The 12,759-nt window shown below is 44.0% G+C and overlaps 1 protein-coding gene and 1 non-coding gene across 2 annotated transcripts; one reads left to right on the forward strand and one right to left on the reverse strand.

Moving 5' to 3' along the window:
• Positions 1-2,149: 2,149 nt before the first annotated feature.
• Positions 2,150-3,286, reverse strand: LOC147947662 (uncharacterized). The gene is made up of 2 exons (XM_087507383.1): positions 2,959-3,286; positions 2,150-2,382 (listed from the first exon to the last, which is right to left on the reverse strand). Exons 1-2 carry the CDS (start codon positions 3,284-3,286, stop codon positions 2,150-2,152), a joined length of 561 nt encoding a protein of 186 aa, XP_087363509.1.
• A 1,473-nt stretch (positions 3,287-4,759) lies between these two features.
• Positions 4,760-4,866, forward strand: LOC147947663 (small nucleolar RNA R71). The gene has a single exon (XR_015595633.1). It is a non-coding gene; the product is annotated as a small nucleolar RNA R71 (small nucleolar RNA).
• Positions 4,867-12,759: the final 7,893 nt, after the last annotated feature.

Here is a 12,759-nt window from a genome sequence, read left to right on the forward strand (position 1 = left end):
AAATTCTAACTTAGCTAAATCAAGATGCAGTTCTTTGTCATTCTCAATACTCTCAAGGTTTCACAACTTATAACACAATGACAAAGGCCTCACTCAACAATTCACAACAAGGTTTGAAAGAAAGGTTTGGTTTCAAGAGTAGGGAAAAACAAATCAGGTTAAACGAAAAGATTGGTAAAAATAGAGTGCTAACCCGAGTTTAGAGTTACCATGAGCAAGTAGTCAAATTCCATAAGCAAGACAATTTAAGTTCAAATTAAGTCCAATTATATAGAGATGTTCAAACAAGTGGAGGAAGCATTCAAAAGACACAAGGTTCTAAACAAAGATTTTTCATTTTTTTCCAAAGATTGATCTAGCAACAATGAATTGTGTGCTCGATGTGTGCATGGGGTAGTGCATCGTATATCCCATCGGGTTAGGCGTCAGATAGGCGTCTGAAAGGCTTCTCCGCGATGCTTCTGGTCGGGTGACATCTCCCTCTGCTTGGGGTTCGTATGATGATGCTCGGTAGGGCTCTGGAGGTGGCAGTCCTCGAGTTCCTCCTAGCAGTCCGCTCCTCCCCATCCAAGTTGGTGCGTATGACGAGTTAGGAGCTGAGGAACAGCTTGCCTTGTCTTGCAGCTCCTTGATCTGACCTCCCATAGTCTTCACTGAACCGGTGAGATCCTTCACCTTTCTCACCAAATACTTGTTCATCCTCTTCAGCCATCCGATTCTCTTGTGGGATTCCCTCACCCCAACTGGTTGCTTTTGAGAGCACACATACTCCTCAAAATCGAAATCTTCCAAGCTATCTCCCTGTCTTTGACCGGTTTCCTCTCTCTTCTCAGCTTCGGACTCCTCCTCCGAGTTGTACAACTCCTCCAAAGGTGGTGCGAAGTCGATGTTGTCTCCTATCCAAACTTTGGCGCATAATACATTGGGTAGGATCATTTGGGCGGCTCCGGCGGTTGGGTGGACAAACCTGAAGAGCGTCATGTCGTTAGGCCTCTCATAGGCCAAAAATCTCGCCAGCACGAGGTAGTCGATGTCCAGCCATCTCGGATTATGTACCACTCCCTTCAAGGGCACATCGCATGCCACCAAGATTGGTGTGACCAACCCTCCAATGGAGATCTCTCCGCCTCCTTCTCTTCTCTTAACGGCCCATGACTTGAGGTAGAGGAACTGATCGAGCAGCACAAACACCATGCTAGTATCCGCAACATCTCCAACTAGCGGTGTACCATCCCTAGCATTGTCCAAAACTCAACACAATGAAACATCCATCAGCTGGAGCTCGTGGTCATTCACATTCCCAGTCTCCTTTCTAGCAAAAAGAGTGCATGCGAGGGACTTAAGAAAATACCTCAAGACAAGGCTCCTTATTTGAGCGGATTTGGAGCTTGTGGACTTGTAGGGGAGTTTGTCTCCTATTGTCAGCCATAGGGACCTCATTTCCTCCTTGCTAACCTCCATTCCTTCTCCATCACCAGCGTTGAAACCATACCGCTTCTCCATCTCCTTGAAAGTGAGCCGGTACTCTTTGTTTCTCATGGAAAAGATGATGAACCCGATCCCCCCATCGGGTAGCAGGATCGAGTGATCCTCAAAATAGTGCAGCTGAAGTGTGGAGAGAAAGTGGACCGTCTCCTCCTCATAAGCTTCAAGGTGAGCTCTCATCATTTGGCCCAGGTGGCACATGTCGAACAGGAACTCGACATCTCTAGTGATGCCCAACTGCTTCATTGTCTCACGGTGAGGGTATCGGGTACCAACGAAGCTAATCTTCCAGAAAACCTTGAAGAGTTTTGCCGGAGTCTCCACTTCCTTATGTTTCAGCCTCCGCGAGGCTTGGCGTGTTCTCTCCCTCTGCTCCTCTTCTCTCTCTCGGTTCTCCTCCTCTCCTTGTTGATCCTCTTTCTCAGCTGCTCTATCAGCTACCTTCTCAGCCTTCTCTGAAGTCGGTCTCTTCCCTCTTGCAACCGCAGCTCTGCTCTTTGATCGAGAGGTTTGGATCTCCCCTTGCTCTTCTCCACCAGCATCAGAATCGACCTCCATGGGGTCGATAAGGGTTCTTTCAGACGTAGACAAGTCCCCACGTTAGGGAGATCGGCGAACAGCACTTGCCATTGGACTCGGTGAGCGAACTCGACGGTCTACACGATCAGTTGCTCGAGCACCGGGTTGGGTTGATTATCGGGTGGAGCATCGGGTTGGGGGAAGCAAAACGTCCAGCCAATGGTTGGGAATGCGGAACGTTTCCTCTCCCTTGGGATTCTCGAGGTTCGACGGCATCAACTCCGGCTGCAGCTGCGTAGAGGTTGATCTTCTCCCCTTCCTTTGGTAGGTTTTTGTGTTTGACTCCATGTTTGAATCCTTGAGAAGAAAAAGCTAAGCCTTGAGGTTAATATGGTTAGTTCCCAAAGAGATCGAATGAGACTTGAGATCAAGAGAGAGTAGAAACTTTGGAAACTCAAAGGTTTAGGGTTAGAGAGAAACTTATCGGTGATAATGAGGGAGAAGGGTTTCGAAACCCTTAAATAGGCTAGGGTTGGTTGGTGGGCTTCGCCGAGAGTGGGCTTGGCTTGTGGAATTCGGACTCCAATCGCCACCCGAGCAGGGACACGATCAGGCGCGTCGAGTCCGGTGTCGGGTTGACCATTGGGTTCCTCAATTCACTTTTTTTTTTATTTGCAAGAAGAGAAAAATAGATAAAATAAGACAAATAAACTAGAATTAAAAGATACCTTTGGGACTTCCTCCCCAAGTGAGGTTGTTTAAAGTCACTAAGCTTGACTCTTCATGCTCCATAAGCATGGGTTCTTTCAGGGAAAGATTCTGGAATCCTCTCCACTGTAGCAGGCTGGTTCAACTAATTCTCCAGGTTTTGTCCAGGTTCCAAGGCAAATGCGGTGTTGACTTCCTCAAGATGTTTGACTTTTCTCTGCTTTGTCTTAGTGGAAAAAGCTTGACCATCAATAGTCGGTCTCTTTATTCCCTTCTTCACATCAAACTCCATCTTGAAGTACTCACAATGCTCAATTCTGATCTTCCCTTGCTTCACCTCAATCACAGCGGCTACTGTTGTCAAGAATGGTCTTCCTAGGATCAGCGAATCTTCTGGTTCCTTATCCGTATCAAGGATCATGAAATCAGTAGGGACTTCCACCCTTCCAATCCTGAGTGGCAAGTCTTCTACGATCCCAATAGGATGTCTGACTGTTCTATCAGCTAGAACCAAATACAGACTACTTGGTTTAAAGCTGGTGAATCCCATCTTGTTGGCGACTGACAGTGGCATAATGATAACTGAAGCTCTAAGGTCGCACAAGCAATTCTTGAAAATCCGGAGTCCTATCGAGCATGGCAAAGTAAAGGAGCCAGGATCCTCCAATTTTTCCTCAATTTGCAGCTCAGGATCTAAGCACACTCCACTCCTGAGAATTTCAAACCCAATTTCCTTGACAGCTTCCTTAACCTCATTCTCCAGCCGAGCTGCCCCCTTGGCGGATTCCTCTCAAAGTTCGTGTGGTGGCAAAAGCATAGGAGGTGGAATCCTACGCTTGGCCATACGCTCTGTAAGTGCCTCCAGCTGGATGTCAAGTGCAGCATTGAACTTTTCCTCTAATTCCCTTTCTGCTGCTACAGGTGGTTGAGGATGACTCTCGTTTCAACATCTACTCGATGAATCATCCGATCACCCTCATCGGGTAGGTCACCGGGTTCTGCTTCGGGTGGTTCTTTGATTTGTGATCCCCCAACCAGTGCTCGATCATCAACTCGATCAGTCTCCCTAGGTGAAGGCTCGGGTTCATACTCGGATATGTAGTACTTGGCCTCATTTATCATTGAGTAATTCCTATCCTCCACATCTTGAACATCACTATCCTCAGTGAGGTAATCCTCATAGTTATCATCAAGGAAGATGGCTTGGGAAGTGGCGTAATCCTTAGGGTTTTGAACTGCTTTCCCTGGGAGTTGGTTGATCTTTGGAGCCAGTTGGTTGTTGTGGTGGCCTTCTAGACATCGAACATTAGTATTGAGCGACTCGTACTTTACGTTCAAATCATTGTATCCTAAGTTGATCTTGTTGCTCATTTCTGCAAACCGTTTTGCGATGTCCATATATGCTGAAGCCTGATTCTGAATCATTTGCTGAAGTAGGCCGCGTAACTCAGCTTCTTGTGATTGATTTTGCGGACCTTGAGGTTGTTGGAATCCAGGTGGTTGGTTATAGTTGCCAGAGTACTGCGGCTTAGGTGCGTAGCATTCATTGTACTGGGCGAAAGGCTTCTGTTGTACCTGGTTCCCTTGAACCGCAAATGGGTAAGTTTGGTCCTGAGGGTTGGCAACATTTGGGTTCCGATAAGATAGATTCGGATTGGGCTTGTAGTTGTTGTACCCTTTGTTATAACCTCCTTGATTGTTGATGTAGTGAATATCCTCTGTCTGTACAGTCTCCCCATCTTGTTGTAAAAACTGATCTTCCTCAGATAGTGCATGAACATGCTGCTGCTGGTTGAGGAGCTTGTCGAGCTTGTCATTGAGGGCTTCCATGTCTCTCTTGTACTTGGCATCTTCCTCTTTCGTAGGTCGCACCGAGCGATCATATTCCTCATTATAATTGCCATCAGATTGAACCAAGTTCTCCACTAAGTCCCAATCTTCATCAACATCCTTGTTGAGGAAGTTACCATTGCTTGCGTTGTCCAGCAACATCCATATCTTGGGGACCACTCCTCTGTAAAGTGTACTCAGCAATGAAACATTGCTGAAACCGTGATGAGGACATTTGGTAGTGTATCCCTTGAAACGTTCCCAAGCTTCACTGAACGTTTCATTGTTCTTCTGAACAAAGCTGGAAATGTCATTTTGCAGCCTTGCTGTTCTGGAGTTGGAGAAGAATTTGGCCAGGAATGCCTTCTTGCACGCTTCCCAAGTGGTGATGGATTCTTTGGGCAGTGATTTCTCCCAGATGTGTGCTTTGTCTCCCAAAGAGAATGGGAACGTTTGAATCCATCCTCACTAACTCCATTTATCTTTGTGAGGCTACAAAGCCTATCAAATTCCTCCAGATGATCCAATGGGTCCTCCATCGGCAATCCATGAAACTTATTACTCTGTATCATCTGGATGAGACTACTCTTGATCTCAAAATTGTTGTTCTGGACAGCAAGTGGCACAATGCCATTCCTTTGAGTATGAGTAGATGGAGCATCTCCTACTCCTATGTCGGTCCTTGCTTGAGGAGCTGGTGGACCGTTTTGATTGTTCAATGTCTCCTCAATGATTGCTGGTTGCGGTTGAACTTGTTGTTGTCTGAGTAGCCTTGGTCTGTCGATGTTATCAATGAAAGGACTCAGGTGTTGGCTACCTTTGGATCGTGTTTGCATGCACAGGAACGTGACCGAGTGTGTACACGAAGGTCTACCCGATCAAGGTGATCGAGTGACGGGTCGGGTGGGTTCTCGAGTTGTACCTGAGATTGAAAACAAACAAGAACGAAAGCAAACAAGTCAGATTCTGAACCAATATAAACAAAAGAACTTGATCTAGCAAGTGCTGAAATCCTAAACGTAGCAAAATAAAATCAACCAAATGGCAACAGCGCCAAATTGATAGTAGGATTTTCACCCAGGGTATCAATTCCCTATGCAGTTGTAGTACAAAGGGTTATCAATCCAAATGGTTGTTATGCTAACATGAAGGATGCAATCAGAGCTATGCAAGTCAAGCCAAGCACTAGTTGGGTTTGATCTAACAATCCTAAAATAAACTAAAGAAAGCTAATGAACAAGAGCCACACGACCTAAGCACTCGATGCAAGCATTCGAGTACCGGATCGGGTGGAGTGATCGTGTGAAGAAAGAAAACAAAAACAGTTGGAAGGGCTACTCGAAGCAGGTGATCGTGTATCTGTTCGGGTAAGTGATCGAGTAATGAATAAAAATGCAAAGAATCTAAATACGAAAGCTCCTAAGGATGGGGTACTCGATTCCTAAGTGTTCCTAACCAGTATGGATGTCCTACATGCCTCAAGCAAATATTCCCTAGACAATGAATCTCTAAAATCTTGTTAAAACACTCTCATAATAGAAACAATCAACCTTGGTCACTCCCCTACCCAACTCTCGTTGGAGAAACATGACCAAGCAGGCAGTACAAACCGATTCATTATTGTCAATAAACCCCTTACTCATCTAATCTCTTAGGCTAAGTGAGTAAATCTCTAGCATTAATTGATTCAAGCATTTCATCTACACCTCTCGATGGTTAAACACCTTAGATCTAATGTCAACCTCTCAGTCTGTTGATAGCATTAAGAACACCAATCTAGAAGGGAATTTATAAAACATAAATAGAAAAGCTAAGACATCCTAACTGATCAAGAACACAAAATTGTCTATCCCATCCGTAGAAACTTTACTACACTACTCAGATCTCATTGCAGAAAACATAAAAGCATAGATAAACAAAAATTGCATTATATTAAAAGTAGAAGTAGAGTAGAAGAGTATAGAGTAGAAATCTAAGAGAAAGATGCAAAAGAAATAAAAATAAATCCTAACAAAAGTGAAAAGAGTTTTGAGTCGCTCTCAATCTCTCCCAGAAGCTCTCGCTCTCTGTTCTGAGGGTCTGCGGCATGCTCTCTTGCGAGGAAGAAGTGGGGGGTTTATATAGGGAAACCCATTAACCCTAGCTTCCCAGTCCTGCCCGAGGGTCTGCTCGATAGGGTGCATGAGGATGTGCTCGGGTTGCTCTTCGGATAGACTCTCGGGTTGTTCTTCCTGCTCTTGGATCCTCCTCGATCTTGTTGGGGTTTGGACTGTTCTTCCAGCTCGATGGCTCCTTCGGGTACATGCTCGGATTTGTCCTTGTTTCTCCCTATTTTAGGCTCTAAAGCACCTGTTTTCATCCAAATTATGCAAATGCAAGAATGCAACACCCTAAATGGCCTAAAAGTGAATTCCTACAGTTAATGACCTAAAAATGCTAAGGAAAGGGTATAAACAATGCAAAATATGGACAAAAAAGGATGCTAAAAACATGTAAATTAGAGAGTTATCACTCTTCTTTCGCCCAATAATGTTTCACCCTTTAGCCATTAACAGTGAACTTCTCTCCTTTAGAATTCAGCAACACAATGGCTCCATATGGTCTAACTTCTTGGACAGTAAAAGGACCAGACCAACGGGAACAATGTTTACCCGGAAACAGCTTCAAACAAGAATTGTAAAGGAGTACCTGGTCATTAGGCTCAAAGTGTCTAGAGATGATCTTCTTATCATGATATGCCTTGGTTCTCTCCTTGTACAGCTTTGAATTCTAAAATGCATGAAATCTCAGCTCATCCAACTCATTCAACTGCACTAACCTTCTCTGTGAAGCTGTCTTGGAATCAAAATTCATTAACTTAACTGTCCAGGCCGCCTTGTGCTCTAATTCCACTGGAAGATGATATGCTTTCCCATAAAGCAGATGAAAAGGTGTGGTGCCAAGTGGTGTTTTATTTGCAGTCCTATATGTCCATAGTGCATCATCAAGCTTTGCAGCCCAGTCCTTCTTTGTAACACCAACTGTTTTCTCAAGAATCTCCTTAATCTGTCTGTTGGAAACCTCTACTTGCCCACTAGTCGGAGGGTGATATGGAGTAGCCACTCTATGTTGAACTCCATACTTTTTCAGTAGCTTGTCAAACACTTTATTGATAAAGTGCTTACCTCCATCACTGATGACAATTCGAGGCACTCCAAATCTTGGAAAGATGATGGTCTTAAACAGCTTAAGAACCACTGCAGAATCATTCTTTGGACATGCAATTGCTTCAGCCAACTTTGAGACATAATCAACAGCAACTAGGATGTAATTGTTCTTATAGGAAGATGGAAACGGTCCCATAAAGTCAATACCCCAGCAATCAAACACTTCAACTTCAAGAATGAAGTTTTGTGGCATCTCATTCCTCTTGCTAATCTGACCTTTCTGCTGACAAGCATCGCATCTTGAGACATACTCATGAGCGTCTTTGAACATCGTTGGCCACCAGAAGCCTGCTTGGAGGACCTTGGACACAGTTTTGAATGTAGCAAAATGTCCTGCATAGTCAGACCCATGACAATGACATAAAACATCAGGTACCTCAGTCTCTGCCAAACATCTTCTGTAAACTCCATCACTGCAATGCTTATACAAGTAAGGTTCATCCCAATAATATCTCCTAAGCTCTCTCATGAACCTTTTCTTGTTATAGCCATTGAATTGCTCTGGTTCTACCTCTGCAACAAGATAATTGGCAATATCAGCATACCAGGGCTCGAGCTAGCCACAACAGCTAAATCTCCATCATACGACCAATCTGTCTCTGGAAAGCATGGGTGTCGACCGATGCTATGGTGGTATCGATCGGCACCACATGCATCCGAGAACAGACACTTGATTTCATCAGTCTGAAACCCTGTATCAACAAAATAAACATGTTCCTCAGGCAAACAGTCTTGTATTGGCACATCATCATCAATTCTAATCCTAGACAAGTGGTCAGCAACACCATTCTCAATCCCCTTCATATCCTTTACTTCAATGTCAAACTCTTGAAGTAGAAGAATCCATCTCAAAAGTCTAGGCTTTGCATCCTTCTTCTGCATCAAGTACTTCAAAGCAGCATGATCAGTATGAACAGTGACTTTGGATCCAACTAGATAAGACCGGAACTTTTCAAAAGCAAACACAACCGCCAACAACTCCTTTTCTGTTGTTGCATAATTTCTTTGTGCATCATCAAGTGTTCTGCTTGCATAGTAAATTGCATGAAGCTTCTTGTCTCTTCTCTGTCCCAGCACTGCTCCCACTGCATAGTCACTAGCATCACACATAACTTCAAATGGGAGATCCCAATCTAGTGGCTGAACAATAGGAGCACTCACAAGTTCTTGCTTAATCCTTTCAAAGGCCATCCTGCACTCATCACTGAATTCAAACTTGACATCTTTGCACAGCAAAGCAGAAAGAGGTCTAGCAATCTTGCTGAAATCCTTAATGAATCTCCTATAGAAACCTGCATGCCAAGAAAACTCCTTACTGCCTTCACATTCTCTGGCATCTGAAGACCTGTCATCACCTCTATCTTAGCGCGATCAACTTCAATACCAGCTTCTGAAACCTTGTGACCAAGCACTATACCATCTCTAACCATAAAATGGCACTTCTCCCAATTGAGCACTAAATGCTTCTCCGCACACCTTGCCAACACCTTGCATAAGTTGTCTAAACAATTCTTGAATGAAGACCCATAAACTGAAAAATCATCCATGCCTCCATATAGTCTTCAATCATATCAGTAAAGATAGATATCATGCATCTCTAAAATGTCGCAGGAGCATTACAGAGACCAAAGGGCATTCTTCGGTAAGCAAAAGTACCATAGGGGCAAGTGAAAGTGGTCTTCTCTTGATCATCTGGATGATCGGAATTTGGAAGAACCCGGAATAACCATCCAAAAAGCAGTAGTATGGATGATTGGCTAACCTCTCAAGCATTTGGTCAATGAAGGGCAGCGGGAAATGATCTTTTCGGGTTGCAGCATTCAGCTTCCTGTAGTCTATGCACATCCGGTGTCCGGTGATTGTCCTTGTAGGGATCAGCTCATTCTTTTCATTCTTCACCACTGTGACTTCACCCTTCTTAGGAACAACATGTACCAGACTAACCCAATTGCTGTAAGAAATCGGATAGATGATCCCAGCATTCAGCAATTTCATGATCTCCTTCTTGACAACATCTTGCAAATTGGGATTCAGCCTCCTCTGATGCTCAATAGATTTCTTAGCTCCTTCCTCAAGATGAATCCTATGCATGCACAAGTCTGGAGAAATTCCTGCAATATCATCAAGAGAATAGCCAAGAGCCTTGCGAAACTTGCGCAGCTTGCTTAGCAGTAAAGTGAGCTATGCATTGTTTAAGGAAGCATTAACTATAACAGGATAAGAGGAGTTCTCACCCAAGAATGCATACCTTAAACCAGCAGGAAGTGGCTTGAGATCTAGCTTTGGAGCTTTCTCTAAACTTTAATCAGAAAAAATTTCAGCTTGTGAAGAAGTACTAACCAATTCCTCTTGTGCAACCAGCTTCTTCACTTGTTCATTAGCATCAGGTAGCTTGACATACCCAGCAGCAATGTCATCTAGATGCTCAACCTATTCTACAGAAGCAACCAATGCTTTCTCAAGTGGGTCTTCAGGATGTAGCTCCTTGAATACCTCTTCAGCAAGATTAGACAAAGTGTCTACATAGAATGTCTGACCATCAATGGTTGGCCTCTTGACCAGCTTGTCCATGTCAAAACGCATTTGTAGATCACCAATATTAAGCCCAATTTGTCCCCTCTTGACATCAATTATAGCTCCACTAGTGGCTAAGAATGATCTTCCAAGGATAAGAGGGTCCTTAGGTTCTTCTTCATACTTGAGTACCACAAAATCAGTAGGTATCAAGCATTCACTAATCTTAATTGGAACATCTTCAAGAACACCATCAGGAATGAGAATTGAGCGATCCGCAAGGATAAGAGTGATCTTGGTAGGCTTGAAGTCAGTCATACCCAGGCTGAGAGCCACTGATCTTGGCATTAAGTTTACACAAGAACCAAGATCACACAAAGATCTAGCAAATCTGTCAGTGAATATAGTGCAATCAAGAACAAAACTACTTGGATCAGGAAGCTTTTCTGGGATCTTGTTCTGAATAATAGCACTGACTTGAGTTGATATCATCATGACTCCTTGCTCAGCATTCAAATCCTTAGTCACTATCCTCTTGACATATCTCCTAAGCATTGGAGAAGTCTTGACAGCATCAATCAAAGGTAGCTCAACAATAAGCTTGTCCATCATTGCCTTGCATTTAGTATCATCTAGCTCTTTTTTAGACTTCCTTGGATTCTTGGGGAAAGGAACCTTGGGTTTGTAAACTCTCTCAGCAACTGGAGTGGAAGATGTGGCTTTCTGGGTTTCTGTCCGTGGTTGGCATCGATCGGTACCCAGGTGGCATCGATCGATGCTGACCTCTGGTGTAGAATCCGTGGTTTCGGGTGGACAGGGTGTTGACCGATGCTCATCAGTGTTGGTCGGCACTAGCTCCGCAGAAACATCCTCTTCGTCTTCAACATCAATCAACTCCTGTAGATCATCAGTCTGATTCTTCTGGGGTATAGAATGGAGTTGTTTGCGACTTCTCAAGGTCACTGCATTGCATGAATGCTTGGAATTTGATTCTGTTCTCCCAGGGAGAAATCACTCTTGTCTTTTGACGGATCCAGCTGTTTGTGCAACCTGACTTTCTAGCTTCTTGACATGAATATTCAAAGCTTCAAATTTCCCATTAAGGTCAGCGTAGACATTGTCAAGTTTCCCATTGAAAGTCACTGTCATCTGTTCTTAACCTTGCAAAATCTGCTCAAGCATAGCTTCTATCTTACAAGTTTCAGCTGTTTTTGGAGGAGGAGACTGATATGAATTGTTGCCATTGGTCCTTGTGTATCCATTGCTTTGTTGCTCCTTTTGATAGTCAGGTTTGGGAGTGAAACTAGAAGAATTGCCTTGAAAGTTACTGCGCTGGCTGTTTCCACTGTAAGGTCTATTACCTTGCTGATTTCCAAACCGCTGTCCCTGATTCCCATAGACATAGTTCACATCCTCTTCCTCATGATTTTCTTGATCAAGCTCTGGCTTATATGTTTCAACTTCAGCAGCAAAGTGAACAGATTTCTTACCCACAAGGAGATTGTGCACTGAATCGAGCTTAGCATTAACATAAGCTAACTGGTTTGAATCAAATCCCCCATGTAGTCTCTTCCTTTCAGCATCTGCTCTCTTAGTACTATTGCTAGAAGCCAAGTTTTCAATCAAAGCTTCAGCATCTTTTGGAAATCTTGTCTTCAAATTCCCATGACTTGCAGCATCTAGAGCCAACTGATACTCCTAGTCACATCCTCTGAAGAAGATACTTAGCAATTGAACCCTTGAGAAACCATGGTGTGGACAATCCCTTTGATATGCTTTGAATCTCACCCAAGCGGCCTTGAAATCTTCATCTGGTCGTTCTTGAAAGAGGACAGCTTGACTCTCAACTCATCTGACATTGCGTCATCATAGAAGTAGTTTAGGAAAGCCACCTTGACGTCACACCAATTTGTCAACGATCCAGCTGGAAACTGCTTCAACCACTAAGATGCCTCTCCTGCAAGTGAGTAAGGAAAAAGTTTGCAGTAAATGTAATCTTCAGTCACTCCATTAGCCTTGATACTAGTCACCAGATCCTCAAAATGCTCTATGTGGTCCAAAGGCTTCTCATTGGGCAGGTTAGAGAAAGTTCTCTGCCCAAGTAGTTGAAAGTAAGCAGGTTTCAACTCAAAATCATTCCTCTGGAATGAAGGAGGAACAATAGCAGACCGGTTCTCATACACAATATCAGCCCAGTTGTAGTCAGCAATGGTCCTGATCAAGTCTCGGTTGTTCTCCTGTCTTCGAACCGGATTGTTAACGTGGTTTGCAGCTCCACGTCTGTCTGCATGAAGGGGGTGTCGATCGATGCCCTGTTGGCGTCGGTCGGCACCATCGGCCTGTTCGTCAACAACAAGAACTTTCTCGCCAGCAGCCTGCTCATTGACAACAATAGCTTCAGCAATAACATTCCCTTCTGCATCAAGCTTTTGGCCCTGCTCATTGCGCAAGTGGCCCTCTTGATCCCGCTAAGCACCATCCTCATCACGAACCAAAA

The sequence above is a fragment of the Camelina sativa genome, chromosome 3, assembly GCF_030686135.1.
Source record: "Camelina sativa cultivar CO46 ecotype springtype chromosome 3, ASM3068613v1".
In the NCBI taxonomy this organism is placed as follows: Eukaryota; Viridiplantae; Streptophyta; class Magnoliopsida; order Brassicales; family Brassicaceae; genus Camelina; species Camelina sativa.

Coding starts and splice junctions, on each gene's coding strand:
- LOC147947662 (XM_087507383.1), bottom strand. CDS start 3,286: ATGCCACTGTCAGTCGCCAACAAGATGGGATTCACCAGCTTTAAACCA. Junction 2,383..2,958: donor AAAGAGACCGACTATTGATG/GTCAAGCTTTTT, acceptor ATTAACCTCAAG/GCTTAGCTTTTTCTTCTCAA.